This window comes from Eubalaena glacialis, chromosome 2, assembly GCF_028564815.1.
Source record: "Eubalaena glacialis isolate mEubGla1 chromosome 2, mEubGla1.1.hap2.+ XY, whole genome shotgun sequence".
In the NCBI taxonomy this organism is placed as follows: domain Eukaryota; kingdom Metazoa; phylum Chordata; class Mammalia; order Artiodactyla; family Balaenidae; genus Eubalaena; species Eubalaena glacialis.
This window is the reverse complement of record NC_083717.1, coordinates 38,306,357-38,324,538: the sequence shown is the minus strand read 5'-3', so window position 1 is coordinate 38,324,538 and position 18,182 is coordinate 38,306,357. Positions and strand designations below refer to the sequence as shown.

Here is an 18,182-nt window from a genome sequence, read left to right as displayed (position 1 = left end):
CTTTGAGTCTGAGAGACTCAGGGCAGAGGGGTGGAGAGGCAGCGCCCCCAGAATGGGAGTGCGTGGTGTGAGGGGCCCCTCGCCCGTTTCTCCCAGGCATTTTCTGTTCCTTGGCCGTTTCATTGACTGGACTCCCAGTGTGACTGGAGGAGGTATGGGGGCCTCTTGAGCAGCTGGCTTCTTTGGAGGGCTGGGCTGGACCAGGGCTGGGCAGCTGGCGCCCTGGCTGGCCCTCCAACCTGGCTGTGCTATGTCTGCATGACCCTTGGCAAGTCTCCCCACCCCCCCAGGCCTGAGTGAGTCTGAGCTGCCACCTGGACTGAAGCTTATCTCTGACCTTTGGCATTTCGGTATCTGGACAGATTCCAAGAGCAGCCTCCTGCCCAGACTTACGGGACCCGCCTGGGTAGAAATGCCCCTCCTCTGTAGGCAGATAAGCATGGGCATATGTGAGCCAGCCCTTGCTGTCAGGAGCCTGGAGGGCTGCAAAAGATGAGGAGGGACTGCGGTAGCCGTTTGCCCTGGTCTAACTGACTCCTTGTGAGCCTGCTGTGGGTTTTATTTTCATTATCCCCATGATGCATATGAGAAAACTACAGTTCGGTGAGATGACGTCCACACTGCCCTACAAAGGACCTACCTACACGGTGCTTCTCAAAGTGTGCTCCTTGGGCCTCCAACTTCAGAATCCCCTGGGAGCTCATAAAATTGCATGTTCTCAGGCCCCATCCCAAGCCAGCAGCGTCAGAGTCTCCAGGGGCAGGTCGTGGATCTAGAGTTTAGATCTTCCAGGTGCTTTTGCTGCATCCTGCAGTTTGCAGACCAGGAGTCCAGGGAGGAGACCTGAGCCGGCCTTCTATCACAGCTTCTGTTTTGCTGTGGGGCTTTGTGTAAGTTGCTTAATGACTTTGAGCTTCAATTTCTTCATTTGTAACCTGGAGATAGCAGCAGTTCCTACCTCACAGGATCATCGTGGGCACCCAGGGAGTTAATATCTGCAACATGTTTACCCAACACCTTCCTGTGGTGGCCAACGGGAGGGGTCTCTTTTGGGGGGGGCGGTTCTTAACCGGACCAGAATGCAAAATGGTCAGGTTGCTTGTTCCAGAAGGCTGACCAGCTCATCAGCACAAAGTACAAGCAACATAATTGGGCCCCAATTACATGTTGGGAAATTTTCTGGTTGGGAAAAGTAGGGGGTTAGTGCTGGAAACTTTCCTTGGGCCTCCCAGTATATAGAGTGCTGATAGGAAGTGGTGAGGAGTTGGGAATTTGAGGCCAAAGACCTGGAGTCTAGTGTGATTCTGGACTTAAGTGTTCAAAGAGAGGCCTTAACTTCTCCAGACCACAGCTGCCCTGTGTGGTTTCAGTAACAGAGTTCAGGTTCCGGACGTTAGGCGCTGGACTTTGCCCTGTGAACTCCCAGAGCAGTCCCTGTTTTGGCTCTGGTTCTAGAGTGACAAGCCACTTAGTTGCAAATTCCCTGTAGATTCCTGCACTGGTACCTTGTGATACTACCCTCCCTCATCAGGAAGTGAACAGCCTTGGAAACTCCGTCATTCCTGTTTGCTGGTGGGATGTCCCAGTATATGTGCTAGGAAGTCCTACCGAAGGGCTTCCTTCACCATTAGCAGCCAGGTAAAAAGCTTGGCTTCTCCAGAAAGCCTGGTATGTGTTCTTCCTCTTGAATAATGAGGACAAGGTAACTTGATTTCCGTTTTCTCTTTGACCACTGGGAGGCTCAGCACTAAATGTGGAGCCCATCTCTGGTAGCTGTGTGAGGACCTTATGATCTGCTTATGTGAAACCTGTCCTTCGTTTCTGGTTTAGATGTTTTCTTCAGATGTGTTTTTTCCTCCACTCCTGATTTTAGTGTTTATATTTTACTACCTTCTTTTCTTTGTGTTTCCTTGCCCTTTGTGGAACCAGGCTGGGGGTATGTAAAAACACTCACCATGTAAACACACATGAAGCTGTCTTCTCAACTGCTTTGTTGGCATGTTGCATTTTTTGCTTCCTCAGCTTCATGAAACTATTTGTCTGCGTGGTTGCAATCCACCGGTCAGTTAGGAGATGCCTGGGGTTGGGTAGGGTGGCTGCTTTTTGCTTGTTTTTCTTTTCTTATCAGCTGCTTTGAATTTTTAAAATAATTTCTCTCCAAATCCATTAGTCACTGAAAGCACAGATGGTATCAGGTGGTGGATAGATGCGTGTGTTTATTTTTTTCTTCTTCTTCCTTTTCTTCTCTCTAATTTATTTCTTTAGCATTGCACAAGTATAACCTGTAGAATCCAAAAATGATAACAAGTGCAAAGGGAAAAAAAATTACCTATAATTCCACCAGGGATACCGCTTTCCAGCATTTTGTGATTCATCCTTCTGGATTTTTTTCTATGTTTATATTTTTCCCACAAACAAATAGAATCTAACTATGCATACTGTTTTATAACCTTCATTTAATGAAAGATACTTGAAATTTATATCAAAGATACATGCACATAATTTTTTTTTTAAGCATAGAAGGACTTATTGTGAAAAGCAGTAACTGCCTCAGTCTTCCCCAGCCCCAGGCCTGGGTAAAAGGGGCAATTTTAATCATTTAGACTTCTTGTTATACAGTGGTTTCCTCCACTTAAGTAAAATGCTTATCCCACGATTTCTTGGCTTATCTGACTTACTGACTTGCTGCTGAGAAAAATAAAGCTTTCCATCAGTTCCATCACCCTTCCCCACTTCCTCCAAACATTTTCTGCCACTATATTTGGTTACCTTTGCAATTTAAAATAAGATACTTAAGGACTTCCCTGGTGGTCCAGTGGTTGAGACTCCGAGCTTCCACTGCAGGGGGCGCAGGTTCAATCCCTGGTCAGGGAACTAAGATCCCACGTGCAGGGGGCAGGGCAGGGGGAGGGGTGGAAAAATAAAATAATATACTTAAGCCTCAGTGTCTTGTTCCACTAACCACGGACAGTCTCTTGTGGCCCTCATTGCTCTCAGAGGAAGATATGGAGACTCGACTTTATCCTTGACTCCTCTGGCCCCCAGCATCACAATGCCTGTCTGCTGTACATTCAGTGTAACATTTACATTCTGTTTAATAACCATAAATCTTCCATGAGTGACTGCGAGGCAGTATAGTTGAAGACCAGCGCCCCATGTTTTTATTCCTCTGTAAATCATGTTCACTGCAGCCCACAGGAGCGGGCTGTGCTTACAAGTCCTTCTCTTTGGGTCTAACGCCACTCAAAGGAGAATGTTAAATATACTTTCCTTTCTTATATTCCGTCAGGTGCTCAAAATCCATCACTTTATATTTTAGTTCGCTTCATATTTTGACCATGGTTTTTTACGTAACTCTGTTTGCTTGTTGGTCTGGAGTTTCTAATACAACAGCATTTTACCAGCTGCATAGTATTCCAGCAAAGGAAGTACTTGGGTTTATTTTCACCCAGTCCCCTGTGGTTGGACATTTAGGTTGTTTCAATTTTTCATTAACGTGAATGGTGCTATAATTGAAGTTCTTTTACGTTCATCATTGTGCCTTTGTCTCATACATAATGTTTGAGGGTCTGGGAATGCTGCTCCCCTTAAATCCGATCGCCTTGTCCCCAGCCCCATGCCACCCACTGCTTTGCTGATCTACCTTCAATCAGATCGGCGCATTCTAGAGGTTGGTATAGGAGGGTTCTTGTGGGGGGGGGCCCCCAGGAGGTAATGTCCATCGATCGTCCTCTCTCCAGGCTCTGAAAAGCAGTCACTTCTCAGATTTGAAGTGGATCACATCTCCAACTACACAGCCCTCCTGCTGAGCAGGGATGGCAGGACTCTATACGTGGGTGCTCGAGAGGCCCTCTTTGCGCTCAACAGCAGCGGCAGCTTCCTGCCAGGCGGGGGGTACCAGGAGGTAAGATGATGCCCGGGGATGGCTAGCCTGGGTGGAGGATGCCAGTGGGGAAGATGGAACTTCTGGGTCCGAGGATGATGCAAACGGGAGAGGGGAAAGGAAAAGAGGGACATATCCTTTGTTCCCACTTGCACACTTACCTTCCCCTTTCTAATTCCCCAGCTGCTGTGGAGCGCAGATGCAGAGAGGAAACAGCAGTGCAGCTTCAAGGGCAAGGACCCACAGGTGAGCTAGCACCTGGAGGTGACCTGGGCTGAAGGAGGGATGGAGGGTGGTAGATCTGGGCCCGGGATGGAGGCAGGAGGTGGGAGCAGATGCAGCGAGCTGTGGTAGAAAGGGCATAGGCTTCTGAGATGGCCAGACCTGGGTTTGAGTCTCAGCCCTATACTTACTATGTCTGTGACATTGGACAAGTAAGTAGATTTGCCTCTCTGAGCCTTGGTAAAATGGGGATAATGATGCCTGTCTCACTGGACTTACCGTGAGGATTCAATGAGCTAATAGATATACGGCACCTGGCACATAATAAGTGCCAAATAAACATCAGCTTCCAGCATGAGCAGTGATTGGGTGGGGGTGGGAGTCTGTCCTTGTGAGGGTGGTGCCTGATGTAGCAGGTCTGACATAATCATGGCTTGGTTTTGGCCAGACCACTGGGTGGGAGCCAGTCCAGCCTGGGGTTCTCTGGGAGGACTCCCCACCATTCCCAGAGGCCTTCCTGGTCCTGAGTGCAGCAGAGGGCAGTTAAGGTGAAGGCAGAAGAGCACGGGACTTGGGGTCAAGACACAGGTTCAAGTCCTGGCCACCCCTGATTTCTTTTATTCAGCAGAAATGTATTAAGCACTTGCTCTGTGCCCAGGTGCTTTTAGACACTGGTTATTATATCATTGTGAAAAAGAAGGTGAGGTTTAAAAGGTGGTCAGGTTACACTTCATTTAAAAAGTGACATTTGAGCCAAGATTACTTGGCTCAAATGAGGTGAGGGAGTTGACATGGAGGAGGAACAGGACTATAGATTTCACTCTGAGTGAGGTATGTGGGGAACCACTGGCTGGCTGAGCAGGGCAGTGACGTGGCCTGGCGTGCGTTTGCAAAAGGTCCCTCTGGCCGCCGTGGTGGAGAGCGGCCTCGTTGGGGCGAGGACAGAGGGAGGGAGACCAGTGAGGGGCAAGAGGTGATGGTGCCCGGACCAGGGTTGGACCAATAAAGGGAGTGAGGAATGGTCGGATCCCGGATGTATTTTGAAGATGGGGCCACCAGGATTTCCTGATGGAAGACCTGGGGTGGCGGGTATCAGAGGAGAGGCGAAGCTGGCTGTGAGGCTCGGGGCCTAAGGAACTGAGAAGGTGGAGTAGCCGTCAGTGCAAGGGGGCAGATGCCGGAGGAGAGAGTTTTGGGGGAACAATCAGAAGCTCAGTAGGAGATGCCTGTTAGACACGCTTGTGGAGGCAATCCGCAAGTCTGGGGCCCAGGGTTCAGGGCTGCGTGTTTCCTCCTGCTCTGGGCGTAGCTGCCTCACCAGGTGGGGCCGAGACAGCTCAAAAGGGAGGGATTCTGTGCCTTCACCCCAGACTGAAGAGAAGTTTTCCAATCACGGAACTACCTGAGGCCCAAGGTCCCCCTCCTGCACACACGCTCCGCGGTCCTCCATCTGCTCTGCCCCACGAGGCTCCTCGTTTACTCCAGGATTTGAGTACTGGGGAGCAGAGGCCTCACCCCCAGGGCTGGCCTTGCGTCCCGTGGGGAGGGCTCGGCTGTGCCCCCTGGTGGCATGCTTGGGCCTGACATCCTCCTCCCTCCTCCAGCGGGACTGTCAAAACTACATCAAGATCCTCCTGCCACTCAACAGCAGCCACCTGTTCACCTGTGGCACTGCGGCCTTCAGCCCCGTGTGCACCTACATTGTGAGTGCCCCTCCTCACCCCGGACTCGCCTGCGGCTGGCCTGGGAACTGCCTGTTTTTGTGCCCCAGGGAGCTGGTCTCTAGCACTGACCCCTGGTAAAGGGCAGGGCCCAGGGGGAGGCTTCTTGACAGCAGTGGGCCCCGAGAGCCCTGAGGCCCAGCCCCAGCCCTGATGGCCAGGTTGCCCTGCAGGGGGCAGCGGGGGGTGGGATTCCCCAGGCACAAAAATCCTGGCTGACCCACAATCACGCCCTCTTGCTTCCTCCAGCTCTTTCCCCCGCCCTCACTCAATTCCTGCCAGCCCATCTCGTCCACCCTCCTCAACACACGCATACCCTTACGTTTCTGCCCTACGCACGCCTTCATAAAGGGTGGCATTTTGAGGCTTTGGAGCAACCAGCTTTGGAGTCAGACATACCTGAGTTTAAATCATGTCGCTGCCGTTTCCTGGCTCACATTGCCTTTCTAAGCCTCCTCTCCTCTCTGCTACGTGGGGCAACAGTGCCCACCGCGTCAGGTCCTGGTGAGACGGTGCTGGGACTGTGCCCGAGGTGCCGGGATGAGAAGGACGGCCCGTCAGACCCCTCCCTTCTCTCCAGCACACCTCCCTGTTCTCCCGCCGAGCCCGCTCACTCCCTGGCGTGCCCCTGAGCTCTCCCATCTACCCCCTGCAGAACATGGAGAACTTCACTCTGGCACAGGACGTGGTGGGGAACATCCTCCTGGAAGATGGCAAGGGCCGTTGTCCCTTTGACCCCAATTTCAAGTCCACGGCCCTGGTGGTGGGTGAGTGTTGGGGGGCAGGGGGGCAGGATGGGCTCATTGAGGCTCCATGTGAGGGCGGGCAGGGGAGCAGGGTGGGCCCCAGGTCTGAGCTGGTGGCTCATGCCACACCGATTCCCAGGGGGTGCGGCGACCCTGGGCTGCCCTCGGGTTGGTTTTTCTTAGTTCCTACTCCCTCCTCTGTCCTCCTCAAACAAGAAGGGCAGCACTCGTGTCACTCCAGGCCCTGAGCGGGAAGGGGCTGTGCTGAGGGCTCATTCCCATGGGAATGTCCTCTTGGCAGATGGCGAGCTGTACACTGGAACAGTCAGCAGCTTCCAGGGGAATGACCCGGCCATCTCACGTAGCCAAAGCCTCCGCCCCACCAAGACTGAGAGCTCCCTCAACTGGCTACAAGGTGAAGTCCTCTCGCCCCTCCCAGTGGGCTGTCACGGGGCCCCAGGAAGGGGGCCCTGTCCTCCCAGCAGGGCCTGAGAACAGAGCCTTGCCTGTCTGGGATCCCTGGGCTGACTGCGCTCCCCACTGGCCCCCACAGACCCAGCGTTTGTGGCCTCAGCCTACATTCCCGAGAGCCTGGGCAGCCTGCAAGGGGACGATGACAAGATCTACTTCTTCTTCAGCGAGACTGGCCAGGAATTTGAGTTCTTTGAGAACACCATCGTGTCCCGCATTGCCCGTGTCTGCAAGGTGAGCAGGCCGGGCCATCCCAGAGACCCCAAAGGCTCCTCGGGTATAGACCCAGAAGGCCCCGCACCTGTGGCCTTCTCCTGTCCTCCAGGAGGAATGGCTTGGCTACTGGCTTTTCTCTCTCTCCTTTTCAGTTAAAATGTCTCTGTTTTTCCTTATTTTAAAAAACATGAAAATGTAGAAAAAGTACACACGAAAATCACTTACAAGATAAGAGGCACCGTGGTATCGTGATTAAGAGCGTAGACTCTAGATCCAGGCTGCCTGGGTTCAAACCCTGCAGGTTGTGTGATCTTGGGCAGTTTCCTTACTGAGAAATCTGCTCGTTTCCATCTCTGTTCAGTGGGAATCATAACAAAACTCCCTCAGTGTTGTTACGATCTGTGTAGGGCTTTTAGAGATGTGATGAGCAACCACTAGTTGTCAACTATTGGTGTTATAATCCCACCGTCCTACCACAAGAAGTGACCACTGTTAACAAGCTAGAGTGTTCCTTGCTAATTTTTTTTTTTGGCACGTGTGTAAATACATACGTATTTATATTATTTAAAACCATGTACAAACAAGAGTTATACTGTAATGTGATTCTTTAGCTTCCCTTTTTGCTCAGCGGTGAATCGTGACATCTTTCCACGTTTGTAGATAGACTCCCCTTTGTCCTTTTCCCTGGTGTCCCACAGTAAGGAAAGTGCTGTCATTTACTTAGCTAGCCTCCCAGTGAGGGGACCTGAAGGCTGCCACCTCAAGTCTTCTTGATTTGAAATGGACTCAGGCCTGGCTTTGAGTCTGTCTGGCTCTTCCTGGCGTCTGTCTCAGCCACCACTGGGAAGGGGGCAGCGAGGAGCACCAAGTGTCCCACCCCTGCTCGTGCCTAAGCCCAGGCCCTCTCTCCCTCTCCCAGGGTGATGAGGGAGGCGAGCGGGTCCTGCAGCAGCGCTGGACGTCCTTCCTGAAGGCCCAGCTGCTGTGCTTGCGGCCTGACGATGGCTTCCCGTTCAACGTACTGCAAGACGTCTTCACGCTGAGCCCCAGCCCCCAGGAATGGCGTGACACCCTCTTCTACGGGGTCTTCACATCCCAGTGGTGGGGCCCCCAGGACCTAGCTGGGAACAGGGTGGGGGGGACAAGTTGGGGCCGGGATTGGGCCCCGCTGGCCTCATTGTGAGCCCCAGGGCTCCTGGGCTAATCTGGCCACTTCCTTGGTAGGCACAGGGGGACCACAGAAGGCTCTGCCATCTGTGTCTTCACCATGAGGGATGTGCAGAGGGCCTTCAATGGCCTCTACAAGGAGGTGAACCGCGAGACGCAGCAGTGGTACACCGTGACCCACCCGGTGCCCTCGCCCCGGCCCGGCGCGGTGAGTGCTGCCCCCGTGCTGGGAGGATGGGTCCCCAACCGTGCTGGGATCACTTGCTTTCTCTGTTTTCTCACCTTGAAAGTGGGGACAAAGCCCAGGCCTGCTTGTCTTTCTGAGTTAGATGTGACCATGAATGTCGGGGTGGCTTCAAACCTGCTTTAGGCTGGGCAGGGGTGTCCCCCATCAGGACGCTGACTGCACGTGCCTCTCCCCAACTCTACTGTGAGCTCCTTATTTATTGATTGAGTGACAGGCCATGGGGAAATAGTCCTTTCTTCTTTCCTTCCAGCCTCATGGGCTCCCCACAAAGCAGACCTTGAGACAAGGATGTGAGTGCCAGCAGTTTTTAGGAGAGGTGATCCCAGGAAGAAGCAGGAGGGAACAGGATTGTGGGAGGAGGGAGTGGAGCTAAGAAAGTGTGTGTCACTGAGCTGCTACTGCTGTGGGCACCTGGAGCTCGTTCCCTGGGGCCCTGGGAGGCTGCGTGGAGCACATCTCAGCATTGTCCCACTGGGGTGTTTGTCACCAACTCCTGTGCAGTTGAGGGTCACTCCAGGGTATTAATTCCTGGGGCTTTTACAGAGAATGACCTGGGGCAGAGAGAATCAGGAAGCGCCCCTGGCAATAAGGGAAACTAACTGCAGGCACCCTCATGCCCCTACACTAGGAAGCCTTGGTCAGCCAGGGCGTCCTGAGAGCACTGGCGAAAGGATGCTACAGGAGCAGGAAGTGTGGTCATGCTTCTTGAGGCTTGCGGAAGGGGGTGGGGGAAGGGTGGGCAGGAAGGAGGGATGGTTGGTGGGCAGAGAGGGGTAGACCCTGGCAGCCGGGGCCCTTGGGCGCCCCACACCCTGGGCTTTGCCCTTAGGCCTGTAGATCAGTGCGCTGGCTTCGCAGAACTGGAGTGCTGTGCTGTGGCTTCCAAGGGCGGGGCAGGTACCCCTGCTGTTCACTGGGGAGACAGGGCCGGCAGTCCCAGTGGGATTTGCAGGACCCACATCCTGCTTCCTGCCCTAAGTGCCACTCGCCTCAAGCCACCGCCTTCTCCTTCAGTGCATCACCAACAGCGCCCGGGAAAGGAAGATCAGCTCGTCCCTGCAGCTCCCCGACCGTGTGCTGAACTTCCTCAAGGACCACTTCCTGATGGACGGGCAGGTCCGCAGCCGCCTGTTACTCCTGCAGCCCCAGGCCCGCTACCAGCGTGTGGCTGTCCACCGCGTCCCTGGCCTGCAGCGCACCTACGACGTCCTCTTCCTAGGCACTAGTGAGTGCCCACAGCAGGGCAGGCTCGGAGTCAACGGGGCATAGCTATTGGGACGTGGGCCTCAGGCTCTGCACAGGGCCTGAGTGCTGTCCATGTTGCAGGTGACGGCTGGCTGCACAAGGCGGTGAGCGTGGGCCCCGGGGTGCATATCATCGAGGAGCTCCAGATCTTCTCATCAGGACAGCCCGTGCAGAACCTGCTCCTGGATGCCGACAGGGTGAGCAGAGGAGGAGTCCGGGCAGCATGCTTGGGGTGCCTGACCCCCGCCCCAGCCGGATGGAGAGATCCAGGCTCCTGGCATAAGCTGTCAGAATGTGGGGGCCCGGGAGCATGAGAGGAGGCCCCCTGTGGGTGGCTTTTGTGTGCACTCGAGCCGGGTGCAGCTCTGGGTGGTGGCCCTGGCTGCCCGCGCCTGCTTCTCATCCCCCGTGCCTGTGCAGGGACTGCTGTATGGTGCCTCACACTCGGGTGTGGTCCAGGTGCCCGTGGCCAACTGCAGCCTGTACCAGAGCTGTGGGGACTGCCTCCTGGCCCGGGACCCCTACTGCGCTTGGAGCGGCTCCAGCTGCAAGCACGTCAGCCTCTACCGGCCTGCGGTGGCCTCCAGGTGAGAGCTCCTGAAGGCCCCACCCACTCATCCATCCCTATGCACTAGGCCTCCGAGTGCCTTCCCTAGGCCCTCTGTGGAATCACCACACAGCCTCATTTGTGTCTACTGTCTGGGAATAATTATTAATCAGCTCCCCTTCTGACTCTCATTAAGTGTTACAGTTCAAACGATAAATTATGTTTGCCTTACCCATCTGTAAAGCAGAGACAAGATTTGGTAAAGTATGAAATGTCAGAGCTATGAAAAGCTTTGCAGGAGAATGTTGACCGGCACGTGAATGTAGTTAAGGAACAAAAAATAACGGCTACGTAACAGTCCGTTAACAAACCCATTAAGGGAATTCCCTGGCGGTCCAGTAGTTAGGACTCTGCGCTTCCACTGCAGTGGTCACAGGTTCGATCCCTGATTGGGGAACTCAGGTCCTGCAAGTGGTGCGGCCAAAAACAAACAAACCAACCCATTAAAAACTGTTTTCAAAGTCACTTATTTAGATTTAAAATTTTCATATAGAAAAAAATAGATAAATAAAATAAAAACTACCCTAATCCTACCACCTAGAGAGACTTACAGTGAGATTTTAATATATATCCCCCCAGATTTTTCTACATATGTGTAAAATAAACAAAAATACACATATTTTAAGTAAATATGGGATCTGTCCTATTTGTAGTGTACATACTTCACTCAAGGGGATACCTGGTTCCAGTTTTATATTTCAAAACACCATGTATGCGTACACATGTGTACACCTGAAGGCACACTCAAAAAAATGCTGCCTGCCATTCTCGCTGGATGGTTGATTGTGACTTTTGTAATGTTTTTAGCCTTTGTGCTTGGTTTTTTCCGGTTTTCTAAAAACAAATCAGTGCATGTGCATTGCTTTAAAAGAGACAGGTACATACATACAGATCCAGCTGTCCTTCCAGACTTTTTCTAAGAGCTCAACTCACTGCTTTTGTAATTCAGGGAAGTATTACAGTACCTTTTTTTTTTTTTAATATTTATTTATTTGGCTGCACTGGGTGGCTACACTGGGTCTCAGTTGCAGTACACAGGATCTTTCGTTGCGGCACATGGGCTTTTCTCTAGTTGTGGCATGCAGGCTCATAGAGCGTGTGGGCTTAGTTGCCGCATGGCATGTGGGATCTTAGTTCCCCGACCAGGGATCGAACTCACATCCCCTGCGTTGGAAGGTGGATTCTTTACCACTGGCCCACCAGGGAAGTCCCTACGGTAACTTTTTTTTTTTTTTTTTTTAATTTATTTTATTTTTGCCTGTGTTGGGTCTTTGTTCCTCTGCGAGGGCTTTCTCTAGTTGCGGCGAGCGGAGGCCACTCTTCATCGCGGTGCGCGGGCCTCTCACTATCGCGGCCTCTCTTGTTGCAGAGCAAAGGCTCCAGACGCGCAGGCTCAGTAGTTGTGGCTCACGGGCCTACTTGCTCTGCGGCATGTGGGATCTTCCCAGACCAGGGCTCGAACCCATGTCCCCTGCATTGGCAGGCAGATTCTCAACCACTGCACCACCAGGAAAGCCCCCTACAGTAACTTTTAACTGAAGTAAATACTGTGTAGACAGAGGAGATGCCGGCCCAAACCCTGCGGGGTGGGGAATCCACCCAGGGAAGCCACCTGCCTTTCACCCCCGCTTTGGGCCTGGTGGTCCCCGAGCCCTTCCCCAGGCCCACATCTGCAGGGCTGCGTAAGGGTGTATGCTGCACGGAGGGTGGGCAGATGCGGTCTTGCGGGGGTTCCTGGCCCATCCCAGACTCTCTTTGGTCCTCAGGCCATGGATCCAGGACATCGAGGGGGCCAATGCCAGGGAACTCTGCAACACTTCCTCGTCCAAGGGCCGGACTTCTATACCAAGAGGTAAGGTGCCCCGTCAGAGGGTGGAGGAGAGGTGGGGGTCAAGCGTGCCTAGAAGGCTCCTGCAGCCACTGCTGTGTGTAAATGCCTTTCCTCACTTCCTCACCCCTTTGGCCCTGCAAGCAGGACCCTGGCAAGTGAGACCCCCAGTCCCCGAAGTCCCCAGAGTTGCTGTTACAGCATGAGGACCATAGCCCAGAGGGAGGTGGGTGAGCCTGGGGCTACCGTGGACGCCAGCCCCTTTACCCGGGACTGTGCCTCTTTTGCCTGCAGGCGAGAAGCATTGTGAGCCAGTCCAGTTCCAGCCCCACACAGTGAACACCTTGGCCTGCCCCCTCCTCTCCAACTTGGCAACCCGGCTCTGGCTGCACAACGGGGTCCCCATTAATGCCTCGGCCTCCTGCCGCGTGCTGTCCACCGGGGACCTGCTGCTGGTGGGCAGCCAGCAGGAGCTGGGAGAGTTCCAGTGCTGGTCGCTGGAGGAGGGCTTCCGGCAGCTGGAGGCCAGCTACTGCCCAAAGGTGGTGGACGCAGTGGCAGACCGAGCAGACCGGAGTGGCAGCGTGCCCGTCATCATCAACACGTCTCGGGTGAGCGCGCCAGCCGGGGGCAAGGCCAGCTGGGGTGCAGACAAGTCCTACTGGACCGAGTTCCTAGTGATGTGTGCGCTGTTCGTGTTCGCCATGGTGCTCTTCATTTTATTCTTCCTCTACCGGCACCGGGGTGGCATGAAAGTCTTCTTGAAGCAGGGGGAGTGTGCCAGCGTGCACCCCAAGACCCGCCCAGTGGTACTGCCACCTGAGACCCGGCCGCTCAATGGCGTGGGCCCCCCTAGCACCCCACTCGACCACCGAGGCTACCAGGCTCTGTCGGACAGCTCACCAGGGCCCCGGGTCTTCACAGAGTCAGAGAAGAGGCCGCTCAGTATCCAGGACAGCTTCGTGGAGGTGTCCCCGGTGTGTCCCCGGCCCCGGGTCCGCCTGGGCTCTGAAATCCGGGACTCCGTGGTGTGAGAGCAGACTTCTGGAGGCAGCCTCCCTCTAGGGGCCAGGAGTGCTCAGAGAGGGTCTGCTGGACCTCTGCTCCTCGTGGAACACAGCCGCGGTGCCCAGCCCTCGGGAGCGATGGAGCCAGCTTGCCTGCTGTCGAGAGGCAAGGCCCCTCCACCCCAGATGGCCACAGCCCCACAGGGCCTGGCTGAAGATCGGGGCCTGCCCGAGTGGGCAGAACAGTGCTCCTTATGTAAACTGAGCCCTTTGTTTCAAAACAGTTGAAAATGTGAAACAAGAGAAAACAGTGAGAGAACACAGAACGCCATGCACACGGCCAGGCCAGCCCAGCCTCCGGACTGGGAGGGCTCATCCAAAGTGGTTGTTGGAGACAGAGTTGGACATCCCACACCAACTGGCCTCTTCCACCTTCCGCCTTATCCTACTGCCACAGGCTGCCCCTTCTCACGGCAGAGCCAGGGGCCAGCTCGGGCTCCAGTGGGTCCAGCCTCGCCAGCTGGCCAAGTTGTTGCAGCCATCGTTCTGTCACCTCAGGGACCGGAGGGCCACGCTGGCACCACAGCCCTCACGAGGCCCTGGGCTCAGACCCACCTCCTGGACCTTTCCGGCCTGTATCAGGCTGCGGCCACATGAGAGAGACAGAGGGCAGCGTGAGCCCAGGAGAGAGTATATGACAATGTACACCTTCCCTCAGAATTCCAGGAAGACTGTTGCCTGCCTTCCTCCATCCCAGCCTGCAAACCTGTGTCCCTTTTCCCCACACCTGCCCTAGCCTCCTCTTCAAAACCAGTCCCCAGTTCACCCCTACACCTTGCAGCCTCCACTCTACGGTATGTTGATACTGCCCAGCACAGGGGCCCTGAGTTTATGTGGGTTTTGTATTCTTTTTAATAAAATGCACTTTACTTTTTTTTTTTTTTTTTAATAAAATCTAAAGAATTGAAATTGAATCGTGCCCCTTCCAAAAAGCAAAGGACTGTTGCTTTTTGAGGCTGGTATAGTTCTTTGAGTTCTGGGAAGTTCTAGGCCTCCTCTTTCAGGTGCTAGTGGGCCAGAGCCAGCCCAGCCTGGCCAACCACACCTCCCAGCAGAGCCAGGTTCTTAAAGTGGGGAGTTTAACCAAACACTGATGGGTGGGGGAGGGGACTTGTTCACTTTACTTCAGTCCCTTTACTTTGCATCCCCAGTTCAGTTCCGGGATGGGGCACAGGGGACAAGGTCTTGAGTTTTCTTGTTTTAACTTGAAAAGAATTTTTATCTTTAAAATGATCATACAGTAAAACTAACTTTTTTCTTTTAGTACACAGTTCTGCAAGTTTTAACACATGTAGAAATTCATGTAACCACCACCACAATCAGGATACAGAAGAGTTCCACCCCTCACGTTACCCTTCATACTCACACCCTCACAAGAGAGGGGTGGGAAGCGCGGGGTACAGCCTGACTTCCTGCTGTCCGCTTCTTTAGAGCCTTATTCCCAGTGTGACCCAAGGCTCCTACAAGTCCACTCCTTCCTCATGCCAGCGTTTCTAGTGTCACACAAAGGCTCAAAACTTCTAAACCTTTATTATTGATTAGTAGAAACACAAAAACAGTGATAACAATGACAGTGAGAAGGGGAGAGGCCTTGATGTGGAGGACCCTCCCCTGTCCCGGGCAAGACTGCACAGTGCCACCTCCAGGCTGGGCCAGCTTGGCCGGCCCTGGCAACACAGGGGTAACCTTGGAAAGTGGAAAGTTTCTTCGACAGGGTGCTGGGACACACGCTGTGGCTCCTGTCACAGGACAATCTTAAAGGAGCTGAACAAAAGAAGAGTGCGTTGGGTTTTCTGCTGGCAGAGGAAGGTAGGGACTAAACCCAAACTTACCTACCTCTCCCCCAAGACCCTTTGGAATGGGCTGTGTCCCATATCTGAGTCCCCTCTAGAAGAAGAGCTACTCTAATACATTCAGAGGAAGCAGGAGGCTTTCTCTAACCCCAGGTACCGCCTCCCATAATAACGTCGCAGACTCAGTGCAGCAAATGAGCACCACAGTCATACCTGGCAAAGTCTGGTGAGCGGGAGATGACATGCTGGAATTCAGAAAGATTGATGGTCCCATCCCTATCAATGTCAGATTCTTCTAGGATCTGGGAAAGGGAAAGCTTCAGGCCAAAGCCCAACCCTTCCCTCCTGCTCCCCGGCCCGGCCCAGCCCAGCCGAGCCGAGCCCGGCCCCGTTGCTCACATTGTCAATGAGCTGCTTCATCTCTGAGGCACTGAGCCGTGTGTCCTCACCCTCTCCCGTGAGGCAGTTCACGAGCTGGCTCAGGTCTTCTCTGTTCAAGGTTCCGTCATCATCAAAATCTAGAAAGCAGACACAGGAAGCCAAAAACGATGTGGTCAGGATGAGCTCCAAGCTCCTGACCCCCAGCACCCAAGCAGTACCCCCACAAAGACCATGTTGGAAGGGGTGGTGTTCCACCCGGCCCCTGGTTCTTACCGAAGATGCGGAAGGCATAGTGGGACTTGATGTCTGGGGTGGCTGTGTCACTGAATACACTGAGGAGGTCCAGGAAGTCCTCAAAGCTCAGGCTGTCTCTGGTTGGGGAAGTGGAGAAGACCCTGCAGATTCGCTCCTTGAAGGGGTTGGCCTAGGCAAGAAAGCCTTCTATGAATGCCACAGGATGCAGCCCAAGTCACACACTCAAACCCCACTGGGAAGCTGGAGGGACCAGTTCAGGCTCTAGAGGGGAGAACAATCAGCGCTTTGGGGCCAGCACGGAGGTCAGGAGGACCAACAACCCAGCTGGGGATGGCTTCCCAGGAGTCAGAGCTTAACCCAAAGGCAGGCCTGGGAGCACAGAAGGAAGAGGAAGGCATCCTAAGCAAAGAGAACAAGATAGGCTAGTTATTTTAAAACACAAAACATTTAACTGAGCACTTACTGTGTTACAGGCACTAGGCCAGGCACTTGGCATAGCAATTTTCACAGCAGCCCTATGGAGAGCAGTCAGCCTCTGGAATAGGGTTTCTCAAGTTTTAATAAGGTAATTCAACTCCTCTTAAAGGATAAAACTTGTTTGAACCTCCAAGAATATGTCTGAGAATCCCAGTTTGCAAAACACCCTTCTATATAATTCCCTTGGATGATTTTGGTAAAGCCCTAGCCCCCAGGAAATCAGGGCTAAAAAGGGAAAAGACTAGAATGGGGACCAGTGACCACATGATCTCAAAAGGAGTAGCAGAGGGAGGCTGGGGGGCTGGCACCTTGAGCTCTGGAAGGCTGAGGATCTGCTCCAAGGACACTCGAGCCTGCAGTGACTCCTCCACACTCCGGTGCTCCTGGGGAAGCAGCTCACAAAACCGCCTGTGGGCTCTGGCAGAAGGAGGGGAACTTGTTGTTGTCCCTTCCTGAGTGTATTACATCCCCACTCCTTGCCTTGCTACCCATTATAAACCAGGTGAGGAGCTAAGCCCCATACACGGATGTCTGAGTCTCAGGCATAAGCCAAGAGGAGATATACCACAAGATAGTATAGGCTGGGAGTCCATTCTTGCAATGGGTATTGACTGTGGGCCCACTGTGTCCCAGGCACTGGGCCCTGGTTCTAGACCCCCCGAGGGATAGAGAGGTCTGGGAAGGAGCCAGAAGTTGGCCCTGAAGAACAAATGAAAAGAGCTGAACTGAAATCTCGTTCTCATTTCATTTCAGGAATCTCCTGCTGCTCCTCAAAGCAGCTACCCTGAACTAGCTCCTCCTTAGGCACCATCTCATTCCCACTGGGATTATTTTTGCCCAGAGAAGCTCAGGAATCTTCTCACTCAAGTGCCCTGGTCACATAAAGCTTGCCCACAGCTAGGAAGGGGGTTCCAGTCCCAGTTCAAATCCTCCTACTCAGTCTTAGGCAAATTATCAAACTGTTTCATTGTCCCCATACCTCCGTCGTGAGGGTTAAATTAGGTAATGTAGACAACCTCGTAGCACAGCCTGGCACACGGTAAGTGCTCAATAAGCGTTAACGGTTACTGTATTATTCAGGTAAAGGAGGAGCCAGGCTCCCCAAGGCTTCTCTGGCTTTGCCTGTAGGTAAAGCAGCCCAGAACTACAGCAGCCCCTGCCGGACTGGAGCAGGAACTTCGGTTATGCAGAAGCCAGTGGAGCGAGGTCAAAGAGCGCCCAACTTTATCTGGAAGCTGCGAGGTGACCCCATGGTGCACAGCTGCGGCCGCCGGCGCCAGCGGGGAGGTCGTGCCGGGAAGAGCGCACAGCCTAGCGCCCGGGGCCCTGCACTCCAGTTCCGGCTCAGCTCCTGACCGCAGGCAGGCCCCTGCCCCTCCCTCTGGCGGGCCCTCAGTTTGCCCACCTGTAAGACAGAGCCTCCCCCACCCCCCACCCCCGAAGTCGTCCCTAGAAGATCCCGGAGGTGAGGTTCGAGACAGCACTTACAGGAGGATCTCCTGTTTGGTCAGGAACGTCAAGTCCTGGAAGGCAAAACAAGACAGGGGGTCAGCGGGCGGCCCGCGGCCAGAGGCCGCGTCCGCCGCCCTGCCGCCGCTCGGGGACACCCCCCTCCCCCCTGAGCGCCGGGCCGCGCGCAATCTCCCTGGGGACTGGCATCTCACGCACCTGGTACTCGACCAGCAGCTCCTTGGACAGGCGACTGCCCGAGCCCCCCATTGCCGCGCCGCGCGTACAGCTCCGCCAACTCGTCTCGGGACGCCGGCAACTTTCTCACTTCCGCCCTCGGGCCGCGTCACCGCCCAGTCCCCGCGGCAACCGCTCCTGGGGCCACCGCCCCCAGGCCCGCCCCCTCC

General features: G+C 54.2%; 2 protein-coding genes across 9 annotated transcripts in view; one reads left to right on the top strand and one right to left on the bottom strand.

Moving 5' to 3' along the window:
- Positions 1 to 14,294, top strand: part of SEMA4B (semaphorin 4B) — a 101,626-nt gene extending 87,332 nt beyond the window's left edge. For 6 of the 7 annotated variants that reach the window (XM_061179932.1, XM_061179931.1, XM_061179933.1 and 3 more), the window contains 13 exons: positions 3,741 to 3,904; positions 4,067 to 4,129; positions 5,710 to 5,808; positions 6,482 to 6,593; positions 6,874 to 6,987; positions 7,126 to 7,277; positions 8,179 to 8,360; positions 8,484 to 8,634; positions 9,688 to 9,898; positions 10,000 to 10,115; positions 10,339 to 10,505; positions 12,292 to 12,377; positions 12,648 to 14,294. In XM_061179932.1, the coding sequence (XP_061035915.1) occupies positions 3,741 to 3,904; positions 4,067 to 4,129; positions 5,710 to 5,808; positions 6,482 to 6,593; positions 6,874 to 6,987; positions 7,126 to 7,277; positions 8,179 to 8,360; positions 8,484 to 8,634; positions 9,688 to 9,898; positions 10,000 to 10,115; positions 10,339 to 10,505; positions 12,292 to 12,377; positions 12,648 to 13,387 (2,357 nt within the window). In that variant the 3' untranslated portion in view covers positions 13,388 to 14,294. Of the gene's footprint in view, positions 1 to 3,740; positions 3,905 to 4,066; positions 4,130 to 5,709; positions 5,809 to 6,481; positions 6,594 to 6,873; positions 6,988 to 7,125; positions 7,278 to 8,178; positions 8,361 to 8,483; positions 8,635 to 9,687; positions 9,899 to 9,999; positions 10,116 to 10,338; positions 10,506 to 12,291; positions 12,378 to 12,647 lie in introns of those variants that run through there. The other variant, XM_061179936.1, reaches the window with a different exon arrangement.
- Positions 14,295 to 14,931: 637 nt separating this feature from the next.
- On the bottom strand, positions 14,932 to 18,168 carry CIB1 (calcium and integrin binding 1). Of its 2 annotated transcripts, none has more exons than XM_061179941.1 (7): positions 17,995 to 18,168; positions 17,815 to 17,849; positions 16,635 to 16,743; positions 15,868 to 16,018; positions 15,613 to 15,731; positions 15,427 to 15,530; positions 14,932 to 15,184 (listed from the first exon to the last, which is right to left on the bottom strand). In XM_061179941.1, exons 1-7 carry the CDS (start codon positions 18,043 to 18,045, stop codon positions 15,163 to 15,165), a joined length of 591 nt encoding a protein of 196 aa, XP_061035924.1. In that variant the 5' UTR covers positions 18,046 to 18,168; the 3' UTR covers positions 14,932 to 15,162. The 2 variants fall into 2 exon arrangements, with proteins under 2 accessions (XP_061035924.1, XP_061035925.1); XM_061179942.1 differs by having other exon boundaries at positions 15,427 to 15,515; positions 17,995 to 18,160.
- Positions 18,169 to 18,182: the final 14 nt, after the last annotated feature.

Excerpts from the sequence above, each read along its gene's own strand:
- CIB1 (XM_061179941.1), bottom strand. The coding sequence starts at position 18,045 with ATGGGGGGCTCGGGCAGTCGCCTGTCCAAGGAGCTGCTGGTCGAGTAC. Across the intron at positions 16,019-16,634 it reads TCAGCCTTCCAGAGCTCAAG|GCCAACCCCTTCAAGGAGCG; the intron begins GTGCCAGCCCCC and ends TTTCTTGCCTAG. Across the intron at positions 15,185-15,426 it reads CGCTCACCAGACTTTGCCAG|CTCCTTTAAGATTGTCCTGT; the intron begins GTATGACTGTGG and ends TCTTTTGTTCAG.